The sequence below is a fragment of the Paroedura picta genome, chromosome 16 (assembly GCF_049243985.1).
Source record: "Paroedura picta isolate Pp20150507F chromosome 16, Ppicta_v3.0, whole genome shotgun sequence".
In the NCBI taxonomy this organism is placed as follows: Eukaryota; Metazoa; Chordata; class Lepidosauria; order Squamata; family Gekkonidae; genus Paroedura; species Paroedura picta.
Window position 1 is genome coordinate 6152637 of NC_135384.1, and position 26262 is coordinate 6178898.

Sequence of the window (26262 nt, forward strand, 5' to 3'; positions counted from 1 at the left end):
CTATTTTTTTTTAAAGTGTGCAGAATGGTTCTTATTACAGGCCTGGCACTATGATATTTTCTACAGACTGCGTAAATGTTGGTGGGGTAGGTACTAGCACGTAGGCTGCCAGAAGAAGGATTTATTTGCAGGGGTTTGTTAGGGAATTATATAGGATTCTTGCTAGAGAAGCCAGTCCTCAGATAGGGACTGAGGATCTCCAAGATTTACAGCTCATCTCCAGACTAAAGAGGTCAGTTCCCCTGGAGGAAAGGGCTGCTTTTTTTGGGGGGGGGGATTTCATAGCAATATGGACTCCACTGAGGTCCCTCCACACCCCAAATCCCGCCTACTCCCAGATCCAACCCAAAAGTCCCCAGATATTTCCCGACTCAGAACTGGTGGCCCTGATTCTTTCAAATGTAACTCGGAGGTGTTATGGACCAACATGGCTACATGCTCTGATTTTTTAAGGGTCTGCTTAAGTGAAGTTAGGCAAAAGATAAGTGGGTTGCTCCCTGAGAGGCAAAACTTACTTGGGAACGTCAGTGGGTGCATGCTGGAAAAGTGGATTTTCTGCATTCCGCAGGGGTTTGGACTAGTATTATTATTTTATTTCTATTCCACCACTTCTTCAAGGACTCAATGACCCTAGAGGTCCCTTCCAACTCTATGAGCTTATGAAAATGAGCTGGTCTGTGAAATCAGAAAAGGAAACTCCTGTGAGTGACCCTTCTTCCTCTGTTATTTGGTGAGGGGAGGGGGCGAGAGGAGGGAGTTGGAAGCAGTAGGTAAACTTGCCAACTCCAGGTTTGGAAATTCCTGGAGATTTGAGGGGTGGAGCTAGGTAGGACGGGTTGGGGTCTAATGCCATAGAAAGGAACCATGTTTTCCAGGGGAACTGATATAATTCAGAGATCAGGTTGAGCAGCTCCAGCACCAACTATATCTTGCAGGTGGAAAAACTGAAATCACAGGGCAGCAAACAATGCACAACCGCCAAGCTATGGAGTTAAAATGTTCTAATTCCAAGGGTTGCGTTAAATATTTTAGGGCTGCAAATTCCACCATTTGAAATGCTCTGTGTTCCCAAGGACGATGCTCCTTGTGTGTACCATGACATTTATTTCTATTATAAACCGCCCTGAGCCGCAGGGGAGGGAAGGTGGCATATAAATGCGATAAAATAAAAATAAAGAAATTACGAAATACTGGGGGATCCCCAGGACCTTCCTGGGGAATAGCAACTCTAGTTCCAGGAGAGAAACCAAGGAAGTGTTGGCGACAGTACTGAGTGGAGACAGAGGTTTAAAGGGGAATGTTTGGGCAGAGTGGTTGCTAGAGGCAGGGTTGCTAGGCCAGTTGCTAAGGACGGCGGTTGCTAGGGGGCAGGGATTGCCTCCCAGGTATCGGTAGGAGAGGTGGAGCCGATGAGCGAGCCCATGCTTGCTGCGGCCTGGGGTGGGGAGCGATCTTGTCCGAGGCGGGCCCAGCGGGCAGCACTTCCCTGCAGGAGGCAGAATCGGTTCTGCAGTCCAAGGACCCATCCCAAATGCAGAATGGTGGGACCCTTTCCCTGCCCTCCGCTCACAATTCCCGTTTCTGATGTGTTTAATCCGCTCGTTTCTGGGGCTGGGGGGAGAAGGCGTTTATTCAAGGGGTCTTTGCCCAGGGTTGAGATGCAGCAGCTCTCTGTAGCGGGGGAGGCTCCATGCCTGGCACAGCCTCTCCCACTGCTGGGCCGGAGACGAAGAAGGACGTCAGAGGGAGGGATGAAGCCAGTGGTAGATGGGAGTGTGTGCATTGGGCGGGGGGGGGGGCCTCATCCTAATCTTTTCCGGATGACTCTGGCAGTGCAATGAAAAGCTACGGAGCAAGACAAGAGGAGTGAGAGTGGACCGGTTGATAAACAGAGAAGAGGAGGCGATCGGTAGCTGGGAGACCACCTGGCAACTGAGAAGGCAGGCAAAAGTATCCGAAGATGGAAGCAGACGAGGAAAGAGGCTGGGACAGGTTAGGGTAACACGGGATGAAGGAGCTGGAAGCCTAGAGAAAAGGAGGTCTACCTTGAGGAGGGGGGGAATCCCTGGAAGAGAGAAAGGGCTGGGCAAATCGGAGGAGTGAAGATGTAACAGACGCTGGATCGGCAGGGGGACATGGGGAGGGAAAGGAGCTTCGGCATCAGGAGCAGGGAGAACAGGGTGACCGGGAGACGCAGCGGCAGCAAGTGCGACCAAGGAGAGACAGAATCGATGGTGTTTGAAGCCAGAAACAAAAGCATACTGGAGACGCAAGGAGGAGTGAATCAGTGCAGCGGCTGAGTGGAGCACAGAAAAAACAACACCCTTCATAGCGCACCGGGTTAAAAGGGCACCGGGAAAGAGCTACGGCATGCGAGGGCCGGGGAGGCGTACCGATGCTCATGGAGTGCTCTGAGTCTGCCTGAAGATGCCCTGCATCATGTCGGATTGGGGTCTCCATGGCCTCCTCTCACCACTCCTCCCTGACACGTCTTCTTGGAGGCCCCGGCCGGAATCCACCTTAGCTGTCCTGGGGTCCCTGGCCTTGCTGTTCATCTGGTATTGCTACCGCGTTGGAAGCGGGCAGGCAGCCCCTGCCTCTCACCAGGCGGGAGTGCCAACGGAGGAGCGATGCCCTCGCCGTGCCCTCCAGAGCGATGCCATGAACCGGCGCCTGTATCGCAGCCTGCGTGATTACGCCAAGCGCTACTCGTGGTCCGGCATGAACCGGCTGCACAAAGGCATCCGGGACCAGGCCCATTACCAGCTGGGGGAACGCCCTGCCATCCAGAAGCCGAGCACCTTCTACCTCCCGGATTTGCCCTCTGCCCCCTACTTCCCCCGGGAGTCCCAGCGCCACGACGTGGAGATCCTCGAACTCAGTTACGCGGCCATCTTGCGCGAATTCGAGAGCATTGCGTGGGACTTCGCGCCCGGGACGCCGATGCCACGGGGGTGGACAGCCAACGCAACCCCCGGCTGGTACAGCTATTACCTCTACCGGCAGGGGGAGTGCTTGGCCCAGAACTGCCGCAGCTGCCCATGGACCTACCGGGCCCTCAGTGCCCTCCGCACCTTTGTGAGCGCCAATCGTTTTGGAAACGCTTGCTTTAGCGTCCTGCAACCGGGAACCGTGCTGCCGGGAACCTACGGGCCGACCAACACCAGGGTGCGGTGCCATCTAGGTGAGCCAACTCGGTGGGGGGTAGAGATATTGTGGTGGAGGGAGCTTGAGTGTGTGTGTGAACAGGTGTAGTGATTGGGTCTTCCTTCCTTGGGTGTCTGTGATCCAGCTGTTGACCTTCTTCAACAGGAGAGGGGACTTGTCTATTTTGTTAACCCTGGGAGACTTGGGGCCAAGTCCTGCTTTTGCCCCAGACAACTCTCTACATATCTGGGCAGGCCACTAGCTCACAGCCTCCGTTCCCCTTTTGCAAATCAGGTACAATAGCGATCCCCAACCTGTGGGCCGCAGACCACATGTGGTCCTTTGACTAATTGGAGGTGGGCCCCGAAGGACGCCTTCCCCCCCCCCCCAGCCCTTTACAACACACTTCATTGTTGTGGCGTGTCTGTATCTTATTTTGAAGGGATGTTTAAACATTACCATAGTGATCAGAGAGCGTTAGGGCAGTGGTTGAGAGTAGAGGAGTAAACTACCCCCCCCCACCGGGCCTCAGTAAAAGGCGGTGAGTGGTCCCTGGCGTTGAGTGGTCCCCGTTGATAAAAAGGTTGGGGACCACTGAGGTATAGAAATGTCCTCCCTTTGCAGGACCATCATGAAGATGCCCTCCTCCAATCTCAGGAAATAGTTTGCAAAGGAAAAGTGCAGCAGTATCCATTAGGAATACTGGGAGGGTTGGATGGGTGAAGGAATAGGCCTTTTTTGTTTGTGGAGAATTGGGCTCGATTCCCCATGCCTCCTTCACATGGAGCCAGCTGGGTGACCTTGGGCTGGTCATAGTCCTGGTAGAGCAGTCGTCACAGAGCAGTTCTCAGAGCTCTCTCAGCCTCACCTCCCTCACAGGGTGTCTGTTGCGGGGAGAGGAAGGGAAGGCCATTGTGACCTGCTTTTGGGTCTCCTTTAGGCAGTGAAAAGTGAGGTATAAAAAACAGCTCTTCTTCCTGTTCCTCTTTTTCTTCTGCAATTCCACATTTCCACAGGCTGGCCTCGGCCAACCTGTCGACCAGCTGAAGACACACGCCACGCTTCCAAGGAAGTAGACTGTGATCCGTAAAAGTTCATGTCACCACAAACCTCTTTATCTTTCTGGTGACAAACGACCCCTTGGTGGTCTCACGCAGATTATCGGAATCCTTGTTTAAACAAATGTAAGCCGCTTTGAGACTCCTTTGGGTAGAGAAAAGCAGCATATAAGAACCAAATCTTCTTCTTCAAATGGTTACTCTTCGGCTGCATGGGAAAACATGCAATAACCTCAAAGAGTGGGAGTGGGGACCTACCCTCTCCTTCAGTCTCAGGCGTTCTCCCTGTCACATTTATTTCCTGCCTAGATACTTGCAATTAATCTCCCACTTTCCGCAAAGTCAGAGGAACAGAATACAGTGTGCAAGCTAAGTATATCCGTTCACAACACAGATTGACTGCCCTTGTACAATTTGGGATCCCCTTGTTGCAAAATCGGGTGCCTTTTGTGTGAGCAGCGCCATTCCTCTTTGATTTCCCACCTTACTCATTTTGTGAGCAGCTCTAGCAATTGCCCTTCGGAACCCCTCCCTTTAAAGGCTGCCTCTGTGCTCCTCTTCCAGGGCTGAAGGTGCCTGCCAGCTGTGAGCTGGTGGTGGGCGGCGAGCCCCAGTGCTGGTCTGAAGGATACTGCCTCCTTGTAGACGACTCCTTCTTGCACACAACGGCGCACAACGGTAAGACACAGCAGGGGGTAGCACAAGCTCTGGGAGGAGCCTGGCCACACAGCTCCCGCCATTACCCACCTGGCCCTCCTGCTACCCTTAGGGTTCGGGTCATGGGGAGGCTGGGGCTGCCCTGGCTGTTGGAGGAATTGAAGAGTATGAAGTAGGCCCGGCAATTTGGGTTTCATATAGAAGATAATTCTAACAATGTTCATTGCAGGCTCCCCCTCCGATGGGCCACGGGTGATCTTTATCGCCGACCTCTGGCATCCCAATGTGGCAGGCCCCGAGCGGCAGGCTCTAGACTATATCTTCGCTCCCGGCCGATAGACAGATGCCCAGGAAACCTCCTCAATGCTGCCCTTCTCTTCTGGTGTCCGCTGCTCCTTCCAATCATCAAAGCCTCTGCTGTTACTGCCTCGGTATGAATAGTTTTATTTTCACCCATTGTGCATACTGAGCTTGGGGGGCAGGGTTGGAGGAAGACTTGGAGAACCCCACCGCCTTCGGAGCTTCGGTGTCTGTCAACAAACACAGAGGGAACGTATCATGAAATGGACCATTGACGCGCGTGTTCTTTTGTCTCCAAATGACATGACTTGTCCCGTAGCTCTTTTGGGGCCTGTTCTCTCTGGGTTGTTTTCCCCTGTCAGTGCACCAACCTGGAGGGTCCATGTGGCGAGTTCTCTTGTCTTCCCAGTCTAATCTTCCAGGGGCTGCCTCCGTTGACCATGCTTCCAAAGTCCATCAAAGCCCCATATGCCTATGGTTTTAGAGTCATGGACCTCTCTATGCTGGGGGGGGAGGAGATGGTGAGGGAGAAGCAAGACCAGTTAAACCCTCTATTTCAACCTGTCTGTGGTCCTTTTGTCCGTTTCCTGTCCTGTGTCTGTATTGCAACGTTTGTGTGGTGGGATTTAGTCCCCCCCGATTCCTGCTAACTAACCTGTACTCCAATAAAAATAATTAGATTTCCCCCCCACTCTGTTCCACCTTTGTTCTGCTGGGAGGGTTTGGATTCCTTTTGGTCAGCGGGGACCTGATGTGTTTGATTAGAGCACCCACCCTGAACAAAATAAGTAACTGCCTGCCCAGTACATCTCAACATGCCCAAAGTAGAATAATCCCAGATCCAAAACATCACAGCTCTAGAAAGTCTGTAACGGCTGAGAGAATTCCTGCCTTATTGGAGGTTGGGCCCACCCATTCCCAAAGTGGCAAAAGATGGGCCTGGGGGGGGGGGGCCCTGACAATTTCAACCTTTGCCACCTGGGGTTCCTCTAACTTGGGGAGAGGGGGGTGCGGCAGGGAGGCAGGGCTGGCTGGCATAACTTCCCGGTATCTCACACCCTGGAAAATATGTCAGTGGTTCCTTCATGGTCCAAAGGTTGAAAAAGGGTGATTGAGACGTTAGTAAGTCAATCACACACATGGAGCTTTATTATCCCTGAATAACTCCAAGTAAACACCTCCTGCAGCCAGTGCAGGATCTGAGCGGGAGTCCAAGACACTGCCTGACCTCGCAGGGCAGTATATTCATTTGTTTTCACGTTCAAAAACCCAAGAGCCCCCTGCTCCGTCCAGCAAACCCTCAAAGGTCCAAAAGCCCACCAGGTTCACTATTTGTCAGTATTTGCGCTGGCGCAAGAAAAGACCCGGGGGCCGTTTTGGAGTGGGCACGTCATCGGAGTCCAAGTCAAAGAGGTCCCTGCCAGTCTTCAGAATCTGCTCCTCCATGACTTTGTGGCGCTTCATGTCGGACAGCACTTTATCCAGGCGGGCCTCCCGCTTCTGGCTCTTAGCCAAAGACCCTGAGAAACAGAAAGGGGAGGGGAGGGGAATGAAGATTTGGGAACATGAGGCAACAGGAGTACGTGGTTTTCAAGGTTTTCAAAGCGAGTGGCAGAACTCAATCCCAAAGGATCGCTGGGAACCCTCTCTGCTCTGGGCTGCCTTCCATCGCAAGCCGTGTGGGGGAACTGAATTAGCATCTCCCCGCGTGTTTGGGTTGACCAGGTTATGGTCAGAGGGACAAATTCTTGAAGTTTGCTACATGAGCTTGGCAACTTTCCTCTCTGGTGACCTGGAAGGATGCCCCATAGACCCAGGTACTCCTGCCTCCCTCCCTTTTCTGCTCTATGACACCTAACAGCATCAAACGCTGCCAGCCAAGCTTTCCGTGGGGTGACTTGAACAGCCAACTCTGGTGTGGAGGAGGTTCATTTAGGAGTCCAGGGGAAGGGGAGGACCGTGGAACAAAAGCAAGGACAAGGAAGTTGACACAGGGGAATAGCAAAGAATGGCAAATACCACATTTTCTGGAAAGGGTAGGAGTTCTGGAAGGTTAAGTGCAGGGAAGGGTGGCTTTCCTTAGTCGCTTACCAGGGGTCCTCCGGCGGTCGATCAAAGAGCTTTTGGGTGAGATAGGCTCATCGTCAAAGTCAAACTCCGTCGGCACGTGAGGCCTGGATCAAACAGAGAAAGCGAGAATCAACACAGCCCTGACTGCAGCTCTTTGACCCTCCTCTCCTCCAGATCCTCCCTCCCTCCTGCCTCCAGATCCCTCAAGCCCCTGCTCTCACTTCTCTTCCTCCTCTTCTTCCTGGTTGTCTGGTTGTCCCTCAGATTTATCCTCATCTTCACTGTCAGGCTCCGGGGTGGGGTTACGTCGGGGCAAAATTTCCGTCTGGATCTCCAGAGTTCCCTGGGCAGCGATGAGCTCATAGAGGCGCCGGATCTCCTCGGGGGGAGGCATCCAGTTGTCCGGGGAGTCCAGCTCCTCATCACTGCAAGGAACGCACCAGTCCCCCTCGGCGGACTCGTCTCCCTCTCCCGCCTGCTCCTGCTCTGCTTCTCCTGGCACCTCCTCTCCTTCCTCCGTGGGGGCAGCTAGCTCGGAGGCTGGCCCGTCTTCCACTGCCAAGGACTGCATCCCTGAGGTCACTTCCCCTTCCTCCACAGCGCTGGCCTCCTCCATTGCTGCAAGAGACAGATACCACACCACTGAAGGCAAGCCTGGAAGACCCTAAACGCAGCCAGGCCAAAGCCAGCCTGGATCCCCACGGCAGCCGTTCCTGAGCAGGCTTAGAGCAAAAGAGTGGCAGGGAAGGGAGAGTGGGGAATGGGTGAGATTAGGTGGATTTGAGAAGAAAAACACGCTCATACCCCCCCCCCCAGAAGACATCAAATGCACAAAGCAAAGGCAGTGTGAGCAATAAAGAAAAGAGCACACTGCCTAAGGGAAAGGGATTGTTTGAGTTCAATGCACTCATAGCTTATTGGGACCAAAAAAGGATGCAGGGAGGAAAAATACCTTTTATTAGGAGCCTTCAAAATGACAGGGAGATAAAATCTGTATGCGGAGAAGCGCCCTTTGTGGACTTCCTAGAGGGTGATCTCAGCCCAAGCCTAGAGTTATTGAGAATAGAGAAAGTCATTATTCTCCAGGAAAACATCTGAAAGATGACACACAATGGCGAATCCAGAGCAGATGTGATATTGTGATGTTGGGAGTTGTTTGAAGGAGCACCTTTTTTTCCATTTTAAAAAGCACAGGCACCTGATCAGAGACCTAGGAATTCATTTATAGTTCTCAGCATCGCCTCTCCTTTGGCCATTACTGGCTTTTGTACTCACTAAATGAACCCCGATTCTGTTGCCTTGCGAAACCTATCAAAATTTGTAACAGCGTTTGTGAGTCAGCTAATCTCTTCAAATGTCAAATAACTTGTAATTTCTTTTGTCTCTCCGGAACCTATTTCTCAACAGCTTCACTGGGTGCTCCCAAGTTCTAGTTTTATGGGAGAGGGAGAAAAAGGCTCTATCCACTTTCTCCAGATACTGCTGCCTCCAGGGGCTTATAGGAATTGTAGTCCATGGACATCTGAGGGGGCCACAGTTTGGCCACCCCAGCTATATAGAATTCTATCCCTCACCAGCCTTGTATTGTTTTCTACGTTTTATGTAAACCGCCCAGAGCCTCCAGGGATGGCGACATATAAATATAATAATAAATAATAAATAAATAAAACCAGCCCCACAGAAGCACCGCAACCCAGCCACCCTCCAGCACCTCCCAGCGCATAAGGGGGAGTCCATGCACTTACTTGGGGGGGCAAGCCCCACTCCACTCGGTAGGGCTTACTTACGAGTAGCGCCCCTGTGGCATTGCAGGGGGCCAGCCGCGCAGCTCTTCTTCGCTAAAGAAAGGGACCCCGGGTGGGACCCGGCTGGAGAAACCCCCTCCCCGCCACGACACTAATTGCGTCCTGCACCCAAAGGGCGCCCACCCTTCCCCAACAGGTGGACAGGCGGCCGTGGCGATTCCCGCACGGTCGCTCCCCGGCATCCAGCCAGCACAAGGCGAAATCAGCACCATCGAGCACCCGCTCCGCCTTCGCCGGCTATAAGCATCCTCCCACTCGGCGAGGGATGAAGACTGGAAAGGGCTTCCCCCTCTCCCCGGGCGCATGCGCGGGTCGTCTTGAAACTTCCGCTCGCGCGCCCTGCCGCACCCCGCCCTCTCTTGACTTAAAGTTTATCGTCGGTTGCCTCTCCTCCCTCGTACAACGTCTCCCCGCCTTAGTACGCATGCGTGCGGCCATAAGGAAAGCGGCCGCCGCTCGCGCGCAAGCGCAGACGGCGGGTGGCAGTGCGCTTGCGCGTGGGACGGCCGCTGTCTCTGCCTATTGGCCTGCTGCGGCTGGAGGGGGCGGGCTTAGCGCCAAATACAAAGAGAAGTCGGAGGGTTTCTGAGCCCTTCTTGCTGGGCCAGCTTGGAATTGGCTACGCTGGTGCCTGGAAGGGCCTTGCTCCCAAGTAAGCATGTCTAGGCATTGCCTATGGGATGGGGAGGGTTGGTCTCTGAAATGCCCAGTTTCAAAGGAATGCAGAGATCGCAGTTGATAACCTGATCAATATTTCTTGGCTTATAGGGCTGGGCTATCAGTTGCTTTTCTGCCTAACCCCGAATGGTAAAATCAGAGTCCAGTAGGACCTTTAAGACCGACAAAGATTTATTCAAGGTGTGAGCTTTCGAGTGCAAGCACAGAGTGCTTGTACTCGAAAGCTCACACCTTGAATAAATCTTTGTCGGTCTTAAAGGTCCTACTGGACTCTGATTTTATTGTGCTCCTTCCGACCAACACGGCGACCCATTTGAATCTAACCCCGAATGTTTTCTCTTCCACAGGTATTCATGGCGACCAGCCAACGGCTACGTCGAGTCCCAGTTAAAGAGCATGCCCGGGTGCAAGTTTGTGTGCGGTTGCGGCCTGGCGTAGGAACGGGACAGGGCCAGGATGCCCCCTGCGTAAGAGGTGTGGACTCCCACTCCCTGGAGATCCTCAACTGGAGAAACGAGATGGAGACGATGAAGTACCGGTGAGTGCGGCAGAACCATGGACCCAAGTGAAGGCTGGCATTTCTGAACCAAGTGAGAGCTTGGGGGGGGGGGCAGCCATGTTGGTTGTGCCTATTGTCGTACTCCCACTCAAGGGCTCTTTTCTGCGTGCAACCATTTGTCTCTGCCTTGGTTTATCCGAGGGAGTGAGTAATGTAAGGGAAGAGCTCTCCCAGGGCTTTTGTTGCTGTTTGCACCGTGAGGGAGGGACCCCAAAGACCCCTTTGCTGTATTTTGGCTTGGAAGAAAGTGTCAAGGTGCACAGTGGTGTCTCTCTACAAGGGAAGGTTCTTTAGATGTGATGGCTATACTGCTGGTTTTGAATAGGCTGGTGATCCCTGGCCCGCGTGAAGTCCACCTTTCCCCTGCCTGGTGGAATGAGTTCCAGGAAGAACTACGGGCCCTGTCGGAGCTAACACAGTTCCACAGGGTATGTAAGATAGAGTTCTTCCACCAGGCTTTTGGTTGAGGCCAGGCTGGACAGACGATCTGCTCCCTCTTCGAGGGCTCCCTACAACGTCACCTCAGGAAGCAGAGTATTGGGAAAGAGGGGAGATAGGCTGTGACTTCTAATTGTGGGTTTGTGGGTTTTTTATTTTTATTTTTTATTGTTTTACTGTTGTTAGCTGTCACGAGCTAGGTGGCCAGGAGCAGTGGCCTAAAAATATAATTATAAATAAATATAGAAGCACTTGAGTGCTGGATTTGACCTCCCATTGCCTCCCCCTGCCTTAGAAACCACTGGTTTTCCAGAAAAGCCTGCAATCATGTTTCCTTTCCAATCAGGTTCGATGCCTTTTATGGCGAGAAAGCCACCCAAAAGGACATCTATGTGGGATCAGTTCAGCCTGTCTTGCGCCATCTACTGGAGGGGCAGAATGCCAGCATCCTGGCTTACGGGCCTACTGGAGCAGGTGAATATTGAACGGTGACAAATGAACTAACCCTAACTAAAGGAGCTGGAGTCAAGAAGTGGGCTGGAATTGGGAACTGAGGCAGGACTCTTCTCTGAATTTCTCTTCCCCCCCCCCCCCCGCAACCTTTTCTCGCAGGCAAAACACACACTATGTTGGGGAATCCGGATCAGCCAGGGGTGATACCACGAGCACTCCGGGACCTCTTGCAGATGACGAGGAATTCTTCGGGGGATGAGTGGAAGTACTCTGTTTCCATGTCTTACCTGGAAATCTACCAAGAGAAGGTAAATGATGATGAACAAGAGCTACGTCAGTGAGAGATAAAGCGAAGCAAAAAGGAAGAACTGGGACTGGATGTTTGGGGAGAAACAGGCATCAAACAAGACAGGGAGGCAGGAGGCGGGCATAATGGAAAAATCATTGTCTTTTGCCTTGCAACAAAGGGTGCCAGCACTGCTTCTGCTCTAGTTCCTGTTAGCGTTTGTGAGTGGGCGCCAATGTAGCTCTTGGGATTAGCTGTCTGTTTTGTCATCCCTCAGGTTCTGGATCTCCTGGAGCCCTCCCTCCACGACCTGCCAATCCGTGAGGATCGCAACCACCACATTCTGGTACCTGGCCTGACGCAGAAGGAGATCACCAGCTTCTCCGACTTTGAAAGCCTCTTCCTGCCTGCCAGCGCCAACCGGACTGTGGCGTCCACGAAGCTGAACCAGCGCTCCAGCCGCAGCCATGCCGTGCTGCTGGTCTGGGTGAGCCAGACCCAGGGATGGCCCCCTTATGCACGTCGAGCAGCCAAGCTGTGCCTCATTGACTTGGCTGGCTCGGAGGACAACCGGCGGACAGGAAACAAAGGCCTGCGACTGAAGGAGAGTGGAGCCATCAACACTTCTCTCTTTGTGCTCAGCAAGGTGGTGGATGCTCTCAACCAGGGGCTGCCTCGGGTGCCCTACCGGGACAGCAAGCTGACCCGCCTTTTGCAGGTAGTTGGGCTCTCTGGAAGGCCAGTGAATCTTGCCGTCGTTGGGGCAAGAAAGTGATCTGTTTCAACTAGACGTTCTCTCGCTCTCTCTAGGATTCCCTGGGTGGCACTGCCCACAGTGTGATCGTAGCAAATATCGCCCCGGAGAAGAGATACTACTTCGACACCCTCACAAGCCTCAACTTTGCTGCCAAGTCCAAGCAAGTGGTGAATAAGCCCTTCACGCAGGAAACCCTGCCAGATATGGGTAAGGAAAAGTTGGGCCTATGAAGTTGGAGCAGAATGGGAACAGAAGTCGTGCAGAGAGGCGGCAAAGATTCCCGGGTTCCCCCTCAAAAAAGGGCGGGATTTAAAGAGTTTGAGGGATTAGTATATAAGAAGTTATACGTAATAAAGAATTACAGAAGGGGCTTGACACATATGTGAATTTAACATTGTAGTGTAAATTTCTAAAAAAAAAAATAAAACTTAAAACTTAAAGTTCAAGGTAAAAGCCAAATTATGGCTCTAGAATCTTCCGTGGCCAACCCTTTCCCCCCCTCTACAGCAGCCAAGAGGCCTCACGAAGACTCCAGGGATGCAGAACCTGAGGCGAAGCGACTCTGCTTTGAGGAAGAAAACCAAACCCCATTGGAGGACAAACCGCTCAGGTCAGGCATCGGGCCTTTTAGCAGTGAGGGTTGTCTTTGCGGCATGATCCGATTCTGTCTGGCATGCGCCTGCTTCCGGATGTGAAACACCAAACTGAGAATGAACATGGCTTTGGCTGGTGTGGTTGAAGCTGTGGCTGAGGCATGATAAAGAACTGCTTTTTTCCTCCCTCCTGCCAGTTCCTTGATAGCTCTGGAGAATCTTGAGCCAGCTGTGGCCCAGCAGCTCTTGCGCCTGGAGGCCCTGGAGAAAGAGAACAAGAGGGCTGGGAGTCATGGGCCGCCCCTCCTCAACACTCCCCGCAAGGAGCGGCAGGGCCTTCTGAAGCAACTGGGAGAGACACGGGAGAAACTGAAGGTAAGCCATAAGAACACACAGTAAGGTAGCTCAGAGTTCCATCATAATCTTTGCAGTAATTAGCTCTCCCTGTGTGTGCTTACAAACGTCTGTGTGAACGTCTGAGTTCCTTGGCAACCTTTAAGACCAACCAAATTTTATTCAAAGTATAAGTTTTCGTGTGCATGCCCACTTCATGAATGCAACTTTCCTGGTCTTAAAGGTGCCCTTGGACTCAAACTTTGTTCTGCTGCTTCAGACCAACATGACCACCCGCCTGAACCTGACGTGAATCTGTTTAACACATTTTAAATAATTATAATGTTCTTTTTTCCTGGCAGCTTCTTGAACCCCTCAGAGCAGTACAGTGCATGGCTGTTCCTAGATCCTTGCTAGTTTTTCACACCCTTCTGCCTTACCTACGTCAAAGGGTGGGGTGGGGTTGGGGAGGTTGGTTGAATCTCTTGGATCACACTAGACTGTGAGCCTGCTTGGTAGCATCCCTGGTCCTGCATGACTTTCCTGTTTCTTTCTCACCGCAGGTTCTGGAAGAGAGACAGCGGGAAATGGAGGCCAAAGCTGCTTGGAATAAAGAGCATGGGCCTGCCCCCCAGCTGCCTCCCAAGCTCCGAAAGAAGGCCGTGGTATTGCCCCTTCAGAAAGGTAAGCATACTCTCAAATGTCCAGCATCCAGATCTTTTTCTCCTTTTCCTTACAAGGTTTGAACTCTTCCTCTCCTCCCCTGCTCTTTCCATCCAGTGCAGACACCTAAGAAGAAGACCCAAGAAGAAGACACTGTGACCATCATACAGCAGAAGAGGAGAGGACGGAAGAGGAAGGTGTGTATCTACCTCCGTGCAGTGGCGGTAGCGAGGGTTGGGACACCAACAGTAAGCAGAATTAAATGCTTAGTGCGGAGGAAAACTAAGTCTGGACAAAGGATAGTCTGGAGAATGTCAGACCAAAGCAGCATGGGTGCCAATCAAAGCCAACGCTGTCCCTTGCTCAGCTCTGACACCTTTTTAGTGGAGAGTGAATTTAGTGTGCCATACATGGGAAATGTGGTCTGCACCGGTAGCTTTTGAGCTTTGTAAGCAATTTCATCCGCTGATGAAGCCAGTAAGCCACAGAGAATCTTGAGTTATGACTCGCCTCTGTTCTTAGCACTGACCGTTTGCCAGGCCTGCAAAGCAGCCACCCCTTTCTGCAGTAATGAGGGATCCACCTTAGAACTCCCCTACGACGGGAAAGATTATTTGTTTAGTTTTGTGTATTTATGGACCACTGTGGAGCTGAACAGTCCTCAACGTGGCTTGCAGCAAAAGTAAAATACAGCGGTGGTGGGAAGAGCCATCTGGTCACAGCCAATTTATGGCAATCCCCGTAGGGTTTTCAAGGCAAGGCTCACAGAGGTGGTTTGCCATTGCCTCTGCATAGAGACCCGGACCTCCTTTGGTGGTCTCCCACCCAGTTCCTAACCAGAGCCGGCCCTGTTTAGCTTAAGGCGATCTGGCACAAATAGTTTTGAAGCCAGTAAAATACAACTGGAAGCAGGGAGTCACTTTTCCACCAATAGTGCCACTTACTCTGCCATACTATTCTTTTCTGAACTAACTCAAAGGCCCTGCTGGTCAAGACAGGTCTTCTCACCCGTCCCTGCGGCCTTCCAGGAAATAGGTGTCTTTTGCTCCCGAGGGAATGAATTTCGGATTGTGAGGAGGGAGTTCAGTATTTATGGGCAAATAGTCTTTCAGGGAAGCTTTTCCACCCCTGCTCATAGAGGTAAACCCATTCAGGAGATGTGTAGGAAGAGGTCAGGTCAGGAAGTGGTCCAAAGAAGGCAGTAACATCTCAATTGTTTTTTTTTTTTTTGTGACTGAGCAGACTTCAATCTTGGACTCTGAAAACAAAGCTCCCACCAAATGGGAGATGGCGTTGCGACCCGATTTGCTGGCTCGTGGCAAAGAGAACATCTTGGCCCTCCTGAACACGGGCTCAGAAAAAGATCTCACAGCCCTGCACCAGATCGGCAAAAAGAAGGCTCGGCTCATCGTAGCCTGGAGAGACCTCCATGGGCTGTTTGAGAAGGTGAGCTTGAGAAGACGCTGCAAAGAATTATGCATCCTTTCTCCGATGAAGCTGTTATTTTGGAAGGGGAAGAGCTATTCACCCAGAAGATGTTGGGTGGACTTTGGACTGCTGCCTTAAGAGGTCATGTGGTCTTGACTCGCTGGTTTGAAAGCCAGTGTGGTAAACTAGGGGAAAATATTGGATTAGGAAGACATAAGTTCAGAACTTCAATTCATTTGGCGACCCTGATTTACTCATTTCTTAATCTTAACTCGCTTCACGGGTGATAAAAATGGGAGAACTATGTACACTGCTGTGAGGGGAAGGATGGGGTAAAAAATAGAGGGGGGAAAATGGGGGGAAAATGGGGTAAAAATGTTATCGTACAAAACTAGAGACTCAGCATGGTCAAATAGGCAGAGCTGGACTTCATCACGGGAGAGCTGGATTCAAATAGATCTTTTGGGCAACCTTGAATTTTGTTGACTCTTGCTCAGCTATGGAAGAGAGGAGACGTTGGTTCCAGTTTGGCCTCCTTTAGAGATTCCCAACCAGGGGTCTATGGGAATTCTGGAGGAGGGGTCCATGAACTTTCCCCTCCTCCCCTAATAGACCTAGCCATAAGTGAGGGAACCAGCCATTGCGCATGAATGCATTTTCTCATGGCTTCTGTACCTGGTAGGGAGTGGAGCAGGAATAGTCAAACTGCGGCCCTCCAGATGTCCACGGACTACAATTCCCATGAACCCCTGCCAGCATTTGCTGACAGGGGCTCATGGGAATTGTAGTCAATAGACATCTGGGGGGCCGCAGTTTGACTACCCCTGGAGTGGAGCCTCCATAGTTACTCACACCTTAAACTGCCTCCTGTTCCCCCCCACACACACATACATCCTTCTCTAGCCTGCCCCATTAGCACCCGTAATGACATCACTTCCAGGGCACCCTAAAGCCTGAAAAACGACTTCAGAGGCTCCTCCATTGTCAAAAGGCTGATTTCAAGGAAGAGGTCCTTAACTGTTGGAGTGGCCCAGTTCCACCAGAATACTGGAACAATGGCCCTCCCTGGACACAGCCTTATTGCAGGAGGTAATCTTCCTCATTTCTCAGGGCACAGTTCACATGCAGTAGCACCACTGATCCAGTTCCAGTGGTACCTCATTCTGCCCGGTTCCTTATGCCTGTCTTGGTTCTTTGGCATCTGTATAATGCCGCTGCATTTCTCTCCAGGTTGAAGACTTAGAAAAAATTGAAGGGGTCTCCGCCACGCAAGCAGCGTCCTTTGTCAAGGTCAGTTCTGCTTACAGGAATGTTTAAAGGGGAGAGAAGGCAGAGCTGTGTTTGAGTGCACTGTGTTCTGTATAAGAAATTCTTTGGACTTCAGAGATTTTTAAGGCAGTATCTCCAGGGTTCAGTCTTGATCTATGGAAATATGAGAGTTTTGCAGGCCCTGCAGAGCTGTCCCAATTCTCACAGGCCACTGATATTGCAGGAAGAGTATTCTTCCAGGCCTTTAAATTGTTGTTCCTAAAAAACTTCAGGGTTGGTATTTAGAAGCAGAAGGGGAGTTCAGAAATAGGAGCAGCCCAGGATCACTTTGTGCCAGAATTCATGTGATATACTTATGTGTTTGAGAAGATCGGAGAGACTAAGAAGCTGTTTTAACATCCTTGTTTTTATTTCCTCTTTCTCTCTCTTCCCATCTTTCTTTTCCAGGCAAATATCCTGAACAGCCTTGGAAACCTGCTAAATTGATAGTGCGCTCCGCTTCCTCTGTCCCTGGCTTTTTAAATAGTAATCCTGGGTTTAAATGCATTCCAGTGAATCACAGTGAAATACAAAATTCTTTGACATTTATCAACTCTTCCTCCAGTCCCTTCTATATGTAGTTCAATACAACAGTGGTCCCCAAACTTTTTATCACCGGGGACCAATCAACGCTTGACAATTTTACTGAGGCCCGGGGGGGGGGGTAGTCTTTGCTCTGGGATGTTGCTGCTGCCAAAGTCCCTGCTCCACTTGCTTTCCCACTGGCGCCTCTGACTTCCCGCCGCCCACTGGGGGACTCTGCCAGCAGCAGCTGCGTAGTGTCACGCCAAGGGGAAGCCCCAGACATGGCAGCCGCTGGAGAACACCAAAGGTGAGCTGGCGGCAGAGTGGTAGGGCAGCATCCGAGGAGGAGGACAAGGAGGAGCCGGAGCCCGGTACCAACTGATCCATGGACCGGTACTGGTCACTGGACCGGGGGTTGGTGACCGCTGCAATACAGCATTCATTACTACAAAAACATAGTAAGAACATTGCCTTTAAAATTAAATCCATAGGTATTGACCTTGATTCTTTAACTCTGGAGAGGACCATATTTTCAAACCATCCAAAGAAGAATCCAGGATATTGATCTCCAGATAATTTACGTTGGTGTAGGGGGGCCGTGCTCTCCACGAGCTTCTGGTCTAGCCTCTACCCCAAACTCTATGGCTCATTATTTTTCCAACCTTATAATACCTTTGAATTGTAGAGTGTTTATGATAGACTAAATGTATTTCCCTCTGTGATGGTTGAAGGCAGGTATAGGAGAATTCCCTGCAATGAAAGAATTTGCATGTATTGCCATACAGAACCAGACTCAATTTGCCATACTATTTTGCAGTGAGATGTATTAACCACCAACGTTCTGATCTGATTTCCTCACTTTTACCTTTTCCAAAGGTCACAGATACCAGGTCTCTTGAATTGCTGCTTATTCATGCCTTTCCCACAGAATCAGAATAAAGAGTACAGTGTTCTAAAGAATCAGTTCAGAATTTGTTCTCAAGACAGTTACATTCTGACAAATATAAACACTTCTCTTCCAGACAGTATAAAGCTGGAAATGTAAGGCCACTTAATTGAATTAAAGTTCTGTTAAAGTTGGGCTCGGTGTGGTAGTTGAAGGAGTCCTGTGCAGTTCTTGCTTTTGTTTAAGGCACTTTGGAATTCAGACACAGTGTTGTGGACATGGCCACAAAATAAGTGCTGACTCTTAGTTTCTGTAACAGTGATGATCTTTGTGTTGTACTGGCAGCTGTGCAACATTTTTTAAAAATGTGTACAGCCAATCAGAAGGCGCAAAAGCCACACCTAAAACCCACCCATGTTCAAAAAAATACATGGGAGATACCAAGAAAAGTTTAATGTGTCATATTTAATACTTCTGCTTCACCTCGAGTTGGTTCCTATTCCTTTGTTTGCCTTGAGCTCCATTGAGAAAGTCGGACTACAAACGAAGACCGGGGGGGGGGGGGGGGCAGGATTTCTGCACAAACGGGCTACTTGCTCAAGCATCAACTGCCAAATCACAAAAATTTGGGGAGAGAAGCTTTCGTTTGACTATATGTCTTCCCAAAGGGGTCTTTGGATCCCCTGCCAAAGCCCTGCGCCGTCTTCCACAGCGACGAGCACCGAAGGAGCCATGATATATAAATGCACACACACACATATATATTAAATAAATAAACGATGACGGAGACGTTCTCCTTTCCAAAATATACGGTTGGCCAACCGTCAGCCGTTAAGCCTTGTGCGCAGGCGCCTCCCCTTCTCGCCTCGGATTCTTTCCCGCAGGAGCGGACTGGGCTTTCTGCGCAGGCGCGAAGCCTGACGTCCGCTCTCACCCCCCCCTCCCCAGACGAGGAGGAAGGACCTGTCAGTGCGTCGCTCTTACTTAAAGCGAGCGGGGACCCGGATGTTGCTGCTGCTGCCGCTGCCAGTACGGCGGGGGAGGTGAGAGCGTTGGGGCGCATGCGCAGCGACTTCTGGTCCCTCTTTCTCTTGGGCTTCGACGTTTGAGGCTGGTCGCTGGGCTCTGGGTCCAGGCGGGGCTAAAGGGGAGGGGCTTGGGCAGAGCCCACCCCACCCCCCTTGGGGAGGTGAGTATATGGGGGGCGCTGGGTGGGGGGAGGGACAGGGCTCCTGGAGCTGGGTGGACAAAGGGCTGCGAGGAAGGAGTCACGAATGGGGGGGGGGGTCAGAGGACTATGGGGGGAATGAGTTGAAGGAAAAAGGTCTAGGACAGGGTTGGCCAAGCAGTGGCTCTCTAGGGGTCCATGGACTACAATTACCATGGGTCCTTACCAGTGCTGGCAGGGCCTCATGGGAATTGTAGTCCAAGGTCAGCTGGAGAGCCACAGTTTGGCCACCACGGTATAGAAGGATTTGAAGTTGAAAAAGGGAGCAGAGGGCTGGAGCTCAAATAGGACTTGTTGGGGTACAGGGAGGTGGGATTTTAATCAGCTGTGTGAGAGAGGTGGTCTTTGAAGCAATTTGGAAGCTGGTGTATAAACGTGGCAATAAATAAGAAGGAATCTGGGGTGTCAGGTGGCTAGCCAAGTGGTGAGGAAGATGGGGGAACACCCATGGGGTACAAGCCCAGAGGGGAAGGGTTGTGGGTAGCTGGGGGAGCAGGAAATGATCTGCAGGGAGAGGTTCGCAGGGCAGAGGTCTGAAAGTACAGCAGGGAGCACGAATGCTGGTCTCTTGGTTTGTATCCTGTGAACAGTATCCTGCTAGATTCAAGTGGGTCAACGTGTTGGTCTGAAGTAGCACAACAGAATTTGAGTCCAGTGGCACCTTTAAGACCAACAAAGATTTATTCAAGGCATGAGCTTTCATGTGTGTACACACGTCCTCAGACAATGAAATAAGAATCATCAGAGTGCAGATATAGAGGAAATTAGCCATAAATTAGTCCTTTGGGTTCAGTTGCCATTCACAAAAACAGGAGGGGGATAAAAATGTTAAGGTTAGTGATTAATGGCAGATGATATTCCAGTTGTGAAAAGTAATTAAATCTTGTTGCTAGTGCCATCCGTATCCACCCAAGCATGGAAGCATCCCCATAAGTTATTTAATTTAGGGTTAAGAGATGTATAGCACATGTAAGTGACCCAGTTTCTGTTCAGGGGGCTTAAAAAGAAGACTGGGTGTGATAAGACAGTACTTAGGTTTCCAACTCCCCAATCTTTGAAGATTGTTGACTTTTCTGTCTCTGAGGCTAAAGGCCCTATGTTCCATAGAAAGCCTGATATCGAGGATCACTCTGCCTTGTCTCCCTTTCCGCAGGTGGTGATGTCCGCCGAAGCCACAGCAGACCCGGCCCCTCCCCCTGAGGCCTGTGCCCCGCTGGTCCCGACCCAGCAGCGGCGGGATGGCGGGGCTGGGGTAGCGGGTGCAACCTTTGACCTCAAGCCTCTGAACCCCAGCAGCAAGTATGTGAAGCTGAACGTGGGAGGGTCCCTCCATTACACCACAGTGCAGACCCTCACCAAGCAGGACACCATGCTGAAGGCCATGTTCAGTGGGAGGATGGAAGTGCTGACGGATAGCGAAGGTATCTCCTAATTGTGTGTTTGCCCCACCCTGTAGCCGGTTTGTGGGACAGGAAACCGGTAGGCAGCTATCTTAAGTAAATAGAGTGTGAAGGTCAGCCCGGAACTGCTCTGTTGGATGGTAGTCTGCTTCGTGAATCACATCTGTCCAGTATGGCAGAGGGGGAGCCCATAAACAGTTCAGATTTTAAACAAACTTCCAGGTTCCTCGCTACGCGGATGAAAGCTTTGATAAGTTGGAGGAATATTTGTTTTGGAAAAAGTCTGGTTTAATGTGTTCAGATGTATACTCTGCGTTGTTTTCAAGGCTCTAGATGGGTTAAGTAAATACTTGCGGTTTTAAATGGAAAAAGTAAGATTGTCAGGTCATGTTGTTCCCTGATCCTGTGGAACAACCATGAGGATTTTGAAGCTGGCATCTAGGTATAACAAGGGTTATTGTGACAGATGCCTCTTGATGTTTCAGTCTCTTAGGGACTTGATTGTCGATGAAACGTTTCAGTGGGTGATTAAAACAAAAATAATTTGTTTTACATTCATTATGGGGATTCTAATTTTTTTCTGAAAAGTCTTATGTGGAAAAGCTGGATGAAAAGAAGGTGGGGGGAAATCAAATATCCTGAAAGCAGTGACTATCTTTGATGTGGCTCTTGCTGGAAATGAGTTCCTGATTATCCAGCTGATGGCAAGAACTGGGCTTGATGTTTTTCCTTAACTGATGAATCCTTTTGAGAGGCAGGAGGAACCCAGTCCCTGCTCTTTTCCTTTTGCCTCCTACCAGCTGGTTTCCCTCTGTCCCATGGCATTCCTTTATTTTAATTTATAGCCTCCGCACTCCTGAGGGCTTGTAATTATTTATAATGAGGCATCTGGGCATAGAACACTTCACAGAGCAATGCATGCAGGACCAGACAAAGAAAAAAAACATAAACAGATCCTTGATACATTCCCCAAGCATTTTGTTTAAATTTGTGGCAGACGCTCTCTAACAAAGGGAGAGACTCTTCCTGTCATGATCCAAATGCATTGGAAAGTCATTTTGTATTTTAGAGGTACTTATTTAAATCCCTCCTCTCCCCCTGCCAAACTACACCAGATGTATTTTTGTCCCCAAAGCTTATCATTCTTAATAGCGGGAGCCAAACGCTGTGGCAAACAGACACACAGACAATATCTATCAGATTGTTTCTGCGCCATAGTACGTAAAATTAGTAATAGTAACATCTTAGCCTTCACTTTCCTAGTTCTCTGCAAAACCAAATGATCTTTAACCAGATGTGAGACGGGGCTGCCGTCTTGTTGTTGTTCTTCACTCCGTTTCTGGTGGGACGATAAGTATCCCTTTGCTCTTGCCAGGCTGGATCTTGATTGACAGAAGCGGGCGTCATTTTGGAACCATACTGAACTACTTGCGAGACGGTTCAGTTTCCCTCCCCGAGTCCCAACGGGAGCTGGAAGAGGTGCTGTCCGAGGCCCGGTACTACCTGATTCAAGGCCTCGTGGAGGACTGCCAGCTGGCGCTCCAGGTGAGCTCCGTAACCAGAAGGTTTAGAATCCCATGCACTTGTTTTAAAGAGCAGAATAGCAGCTGATAAGTCACCTAATGAGGCCGCAGTATGCATCTCTCTCTCTCTCTCTCTCACATATCTTTTTTCCTTTCGGATCTCTCAACAGCAAAAGAGTGAAGCCTTTGACCCACTCTGCCACATCCCCATGGTGACGTCTCCAAAGGAGGAGCAGCAGATCATCTCAAGCTGTTCCAAGGTAAAGCCATTAGAATCACAGAACCATAGAGTTGGAAGGGGCCAGACTTGCCATCTAGTCCCACTCCCAGCTCATTGCAGGATCAGTCTGAAGTATTCTTGATAACTGTCTGTCCAGCTGCTGCTTGAAAACTGCCAGTGAAGGGAAGCAGGTGGCGTTAAAACAGCAGTAATAAAGCAACAGAAACCACTGTCTTTTGCTTTGTTTTAGGAAATGCCTGCTGTACTCCCTTTATCTGTTTTTCTATTTTTCCTTAGCCTGTGGTGAAATTGCTGCATAACAGAAGCAACAACAAGTATTCGTATACAAGGTAAGGCGCCTTTTTATTTACATATAGCCTGCCTTTCCCACTGGGATGTAAGGCAAATTATACAGAATGAGCCAATGCAATCAACAAAATGTAGCATTCAATGAACAATGCAGGAGGATTCAGATGGTAGAAGTCTGGAACCAACCAAAACCTATGTAAGTTAGAACTGAAGCACCGTAGTCTTAAAACATGAGATATTAAGTGGTGCAAACATAGTACAGCAAGATCCGCATTACAGGTGTATCAACCACAGTCTCTAATAATTTATCCAAGGCACACTGGGGATTTTTTACAGGAGATCTTGGTATATTTCTTGTTTATCCACAGCAGATACATTCTCAACTTTTTGCTAGTTAACAGTGCGTCTTGACCTATCCATTTTTTTACCCCCCCCCCCTGTTCTTTCTCCACCCCGTCCTCATCCAGCAACTCCGATGACAACCTGCTGAAGAACATTGAACTCTTTGACAAACTCGCTCTGCGGTTCAACGGACGGGTCCTCTTCATCAAAGATGTCCTGGGAGACGAGATCTGCTGCTGGTCGTTCTACGGGCAGGGCCGCAAGATCGCCGAAGTCTGTTGCACCTCCATCGTGTATGCCACTGAGAAGAAACAGACTAAGGTAACTTGCCGTGTAGATTGGGGGTTGCTCCTAACCATGTCAGGTACTCACTGTGTAGTAAGAAAGAGCATGGGCTTCTCCAGCTGTTATCTGGTGGGTCTTAACAGGCCCCCCCTCTACATCTGGAGAAGTGTTGGGTGCATTACAGATTTTTAAGCTGCCCCACAAATCCATGGTCCTCACGGTCACCAGGCTGTTTTCAAGGACTGATCCTCTCTTGAGCCTTTTTGAAGAGGTCAGCATTCCTTTTTAAAAGATCAGTTTCAGTTTTAATTTATTCCAAGAACTGCCCAGTCTCTTAAGTTTAGTTTTGCATTTTGTAAGGCCTCTTAAATTGCCCACTTGACGACCCGTAGAACGACCCTTGATTAAGGGAATTGTGGTCCATGGACATCTGGGGATGTTTAGCCATCCCTGTCTTATGGTAATAAGATGGAATTCCAGCCAAGGTCTTCTAGGTCCTATTCCGATTCTCTAGTAACTTAAACTAGCTCTGTTTCGTTTTTCTTTTTGAATCCTCCCTTTCTCCAACCAGTGGGGTTTTTAAAAAATCTCTTCACAACCACTATTTCAGGTTAAACTAAGTAGCAATGAAATGAGCAAGGATTTACTGACTCAGAGCGAGGATTCTAACCCAGAAGTTCCATGTCAAATCAGACTACCTGCACTGCAGCCTCTCTTTCCACTGGTGGGTAGAATCGGCCTCACCTCGCTCTCTCTTGCGTCCAGGTGGAGTTCCCGGAGGCCAGGATCTTTGAGGAGACCCTGAACATCCTAATCTATGAGACACCGAGGGTGCCGGATAAGGCCTTGCTGGAGGCGACAGGCGGGGTGGCAGGGGGAGGCGGAGGCCCCCTCCGCGCTGGTGACGACGAAGACGGGCGGGAACACCGTGTCCGGCGCATTCACGTCCGCAGGCATATCATGCATGACGAGCGTCCTCACGGTCACCAGGCTGTTTTCAAGGACTGATCCTCTCTTGAGCCCAGTGTTGACATCATTCCGCCCATCCAGTGCCAAAGGAGGCCCTTTTTCCTCCTTTTGCTCCACGGTCTTCTCAAGAGTGCTACAACTCTTCAAACCCATACTTTTTTCCCCTCGAATTTTTCCCCTTCCTGAGCCTCTCATTGACCTTATTGTTGACCTTAGTCCACCTCACTCGACTCACATGCTCTTTCCAGTTGTTGGAATTCCCCCCCCCGCTCTTAATATGAGTCTTAATCTTAAATGCCTGACCTTTTTCCTCTTGCTGTTTACTTCCCCTATATGGACCAGGCCTCTTCTTGCCTCCTAACCCTTGAGAGGCTTCTTGAGTCCGGATAGTGATCTATTTGTGCTCATGACATCTTTGGCCCAGAATATTGTCCTGCCAGACTAGAGGCAGTCCGAGTCTTTGGATCCACAGGAAAGCATTAATACAGAAATAGAGGCATGTGATCAATGTGCGCACAGCAGAGGAACCACTTGGAACATTGGCCTCCTCTCCAGTTTTTCAGTGGTTATAGGTAAGCAGCTGCCTACTCAGAGGCATCCAGAATCCTTTTTTGTACACCTACTTTGTATAACTTGTGCTCTCTGATTTCTGATTAACAGCTCATAATGGATTTTATTTAATTCTGTCCTCCCCTGAAGTTCACACACTTTTTGGTATTTTGTTCATCTAGCTTTAACTTACCAATGTTTTCTATATGGACAAAGCCACCAGGATTTAAGAGAAAGGACCTAAATTGTTCTAGAGGGAGTTGTGATTGCACTCATTTTTGTTTTTGTTAACATAGAATTGGGCTGGAATAACTGGGACTGTCAAACATACCTCATTTGAGTCTGTCAGCCAAGGAGGCTAAATCCTTTTTGAAAGCATCCAGAAAGAACCCACATTCAGTCTTCCCATCAGAGCAGGGCTAACTGGAAGCTTCCAGAAAGCTGTTCTTGACTTGCTGGGTTAATCCAAACTGCTCTGAGTCAAAGATATGTCCTCCCTTGCCCTCCATTAATGGGTGCTGTGCAGACTGAACCTCACTGCCCTCTGTACGTGCCTCTGCTGCCCTCGTGAGTAGAAGGGATGCCTGGGCTTCAAAAGAGGCAGGAGCCTTCAAACCAAAGTGCCATAGGCATCTTTGGATCATTTCCAAACACTGCAATATGGCTGAACATCCTGTTCCCCCAGTGTATTGGAAGACTGGGACGTTGGTCGCTCTGGCCTCTGTTTCTACACACACCCGCATGCTCCTAATGTTCTATATGGGGAATATTTACTCTTCTGCAGGTTCCCCCAGGAATGCTTTCCCTCCTCTGCTTTTCCCCTTGGAAATAGGATGTTCTTTCTTTTTTTGGGGGGGGGGGACCTTTGGAGAATTCTAGCTGGCCCTTTAGCAGCCAGTTGTCCCATTGGATGGGAACAGTTTCTTCACCCTGGTGAAGGGTGGAGAGGTGTAATGAACCATTGCATTTCATGAAAACTCCAGGCTGTGAAGGTACTTCTGTGGGGAAGATGGTACTTTTCTCTCCCCTTCCCGTTGTTTCCTTCTGTACATCCTCTCCTCCCTGGAGGAGGTAATCTTGCATTAATTATTGTATTTTTTTGTATTTGTATAATTTATTTAAAAAACAACAACTTTGTTTTTTCTATTAAATTATTGTAATAAAGGCTTCTGCTTATAAGAGTACTTCTCATTCTTTCCTGGAATGTTTGAAAAGTAATTAGTTGATAAGAGAATCTCCGTTCCCAGGACAATCTTAAAGCTCCTGCGCCTTTACATTGGTTGTGCAACCACCCTGAGCTTGTTGCTTGCACAATTCAAAAGAAGAGTTGCCCTTGATGCCCCACTGTTCACTACCTGAAGGAGTCTCAGAGCAGTTTACAATCACCTTGCTTTCCTCCCCTTACAACAGATGCCCTGTAAGGAAAGGTAGGACTAAGAGATTGTGAGAACAGTACTATCGGGACTATGACTAGCCCACAGAGCTGGTTGCAC

General features: G+C 50.0%; 4 protein-coding genes across 7 annotated transcripts; 3 read left to right on the top strand and 1 right to left on the bottom strand.

Moving 5' to 3' along the window:
- The first annotated feature begins 1782 nt into the window (after nucleotides 1-1782).
- ASPHD1 (aspartate beta-hydroxylase domain containing 1) lies at nucleotides 1783-5846 on the top strand. The gene is made up of 3 exons (XM_077314679.1): nucleotides 1783-3184; nucleotides 4770-4883; nucleotides 5092-5846. The coding sequence occupies exons 1-3, from the start codon at nucleotides 2428-2430 to the stop codon at nucleotides 5199-5201; spliced, it is 981 nt and encodes a 326-aa protein (XP_077170794.1). The 5' UTR covers nucleotides 1783-2427; the 3' UTR covers nucleotides 5202-5846.
- Nucleotides 5847-6285: 439 nt separating this feature from the next.
- On the bottom strand, nucleotides 6286-9413 carry PAGR1 (PAXIP1 associated glutamate rich protein 1). 3 transcript variants are annotated; one of them, XM_077314736.1, is made up of 5 exons: nucleotides 9020-9409; nucleotides 8185-8279; nucleotides 7454-7850; nucleotides 7254-7336; nucleotides 6286-6682 (listed from the first exon to the last, which is right to left on the bottom strand). In XM_077314736.1, exons 3-5 carry the CDS (start codon nucleotides 7846-7848, stop codon nucleotides 6498-6500), a joined length of 663 nt encoding a protein of 220 aa, XP_077170851.1. In that variant the 5' UTR covers nucleotides 7849-7850; nucleotides 8185-8279; nucleotides 9020-9409; the 3' UTR covers nucleotides 6286-6497. The 3 variants fall into 3 exon arrangements, with proteins under 3 accessions (XP_077170851.1, XP_077170850.1, XP_077170852.1); XM_077314735.1 differs by having other exon boundaries at nucleotides 8978-9409; XM_077314737.1 differs by lacking the exon at nucleotides 8185-8279 and having other exon boundaries at nucleotides 8978-9413.
- Nucleotides 9414-9533: 120 nt separating this feature from the next.
- On the top strand, nucleotides 9534-18029 carry KIF22 (kinesin family member 22). Of its 2 annotated transcripts, none has more exons than XM_077314575.1 (13): nucleotides 9534-9689; nucleotides 10063-10253; nucleotides 11059-11186; nucleotides 11325-11473; nucleotides 11729-12169; nucleotides 12262-12415; nucleotides 12716-12818; nucleotides 12999-13176; nucleotides 13698-13818; nucleotides 13915-13994; nucleotides 15040-15243; nucleotides 16456-16515; nucleotides 16942-18029. In XM_077314575.1, exons 2-13 carry the CDS (start codon nucleotides 10069-10071, stop codon nucleotides 16978-16980), a joined length of 1842 nt encoding a protein of 613 aa, XP_077170690.1. In that variant the 5' UTR covers nucleotides 9534-9689; nucleotides 10063-10068; the 3' UTR covers nucleotides 16981-18029. The 2 variants fall into 2 exon arrangements, with proteins under 2 accessions (XP_077170690.1, XP_077170691.1); XM_077314576.1 differs by having other exon boundaries at nucleotides 12719-12818.
- A 930-nt stretch (nucleotides 18030-18959) lies between these two features.
- On the top strand, nucleotides 18960-25948 carry KCTD13 (potassium channel tetramerization domain containing 13). The gene is made up of 7 exons (XM_077314672.1): nucleotides 18960-19133; nucleotides 20326-20593; nucleotides 21948-22117; nucleotides 22266-22355; nucleotides 22613-22665; nucleotides 23092-23287; nucleotides 24017-25948. Exons 2-7 carry the CDS (start codon nucleotides 20332-20334, stop codon nucleotides 24257-24259), a joined length of 1014 nt encoding a protein of 337 aa, XP_077170787.1. The 5' UTR covers nucleotides 18960-19133; nucleotides 20326-20331; the 3' UTR covers nucleotides 24260-25948.
- The last annotated feature ends 314 nt before the right edge of the window (nucleotides 25949-26262 follow it).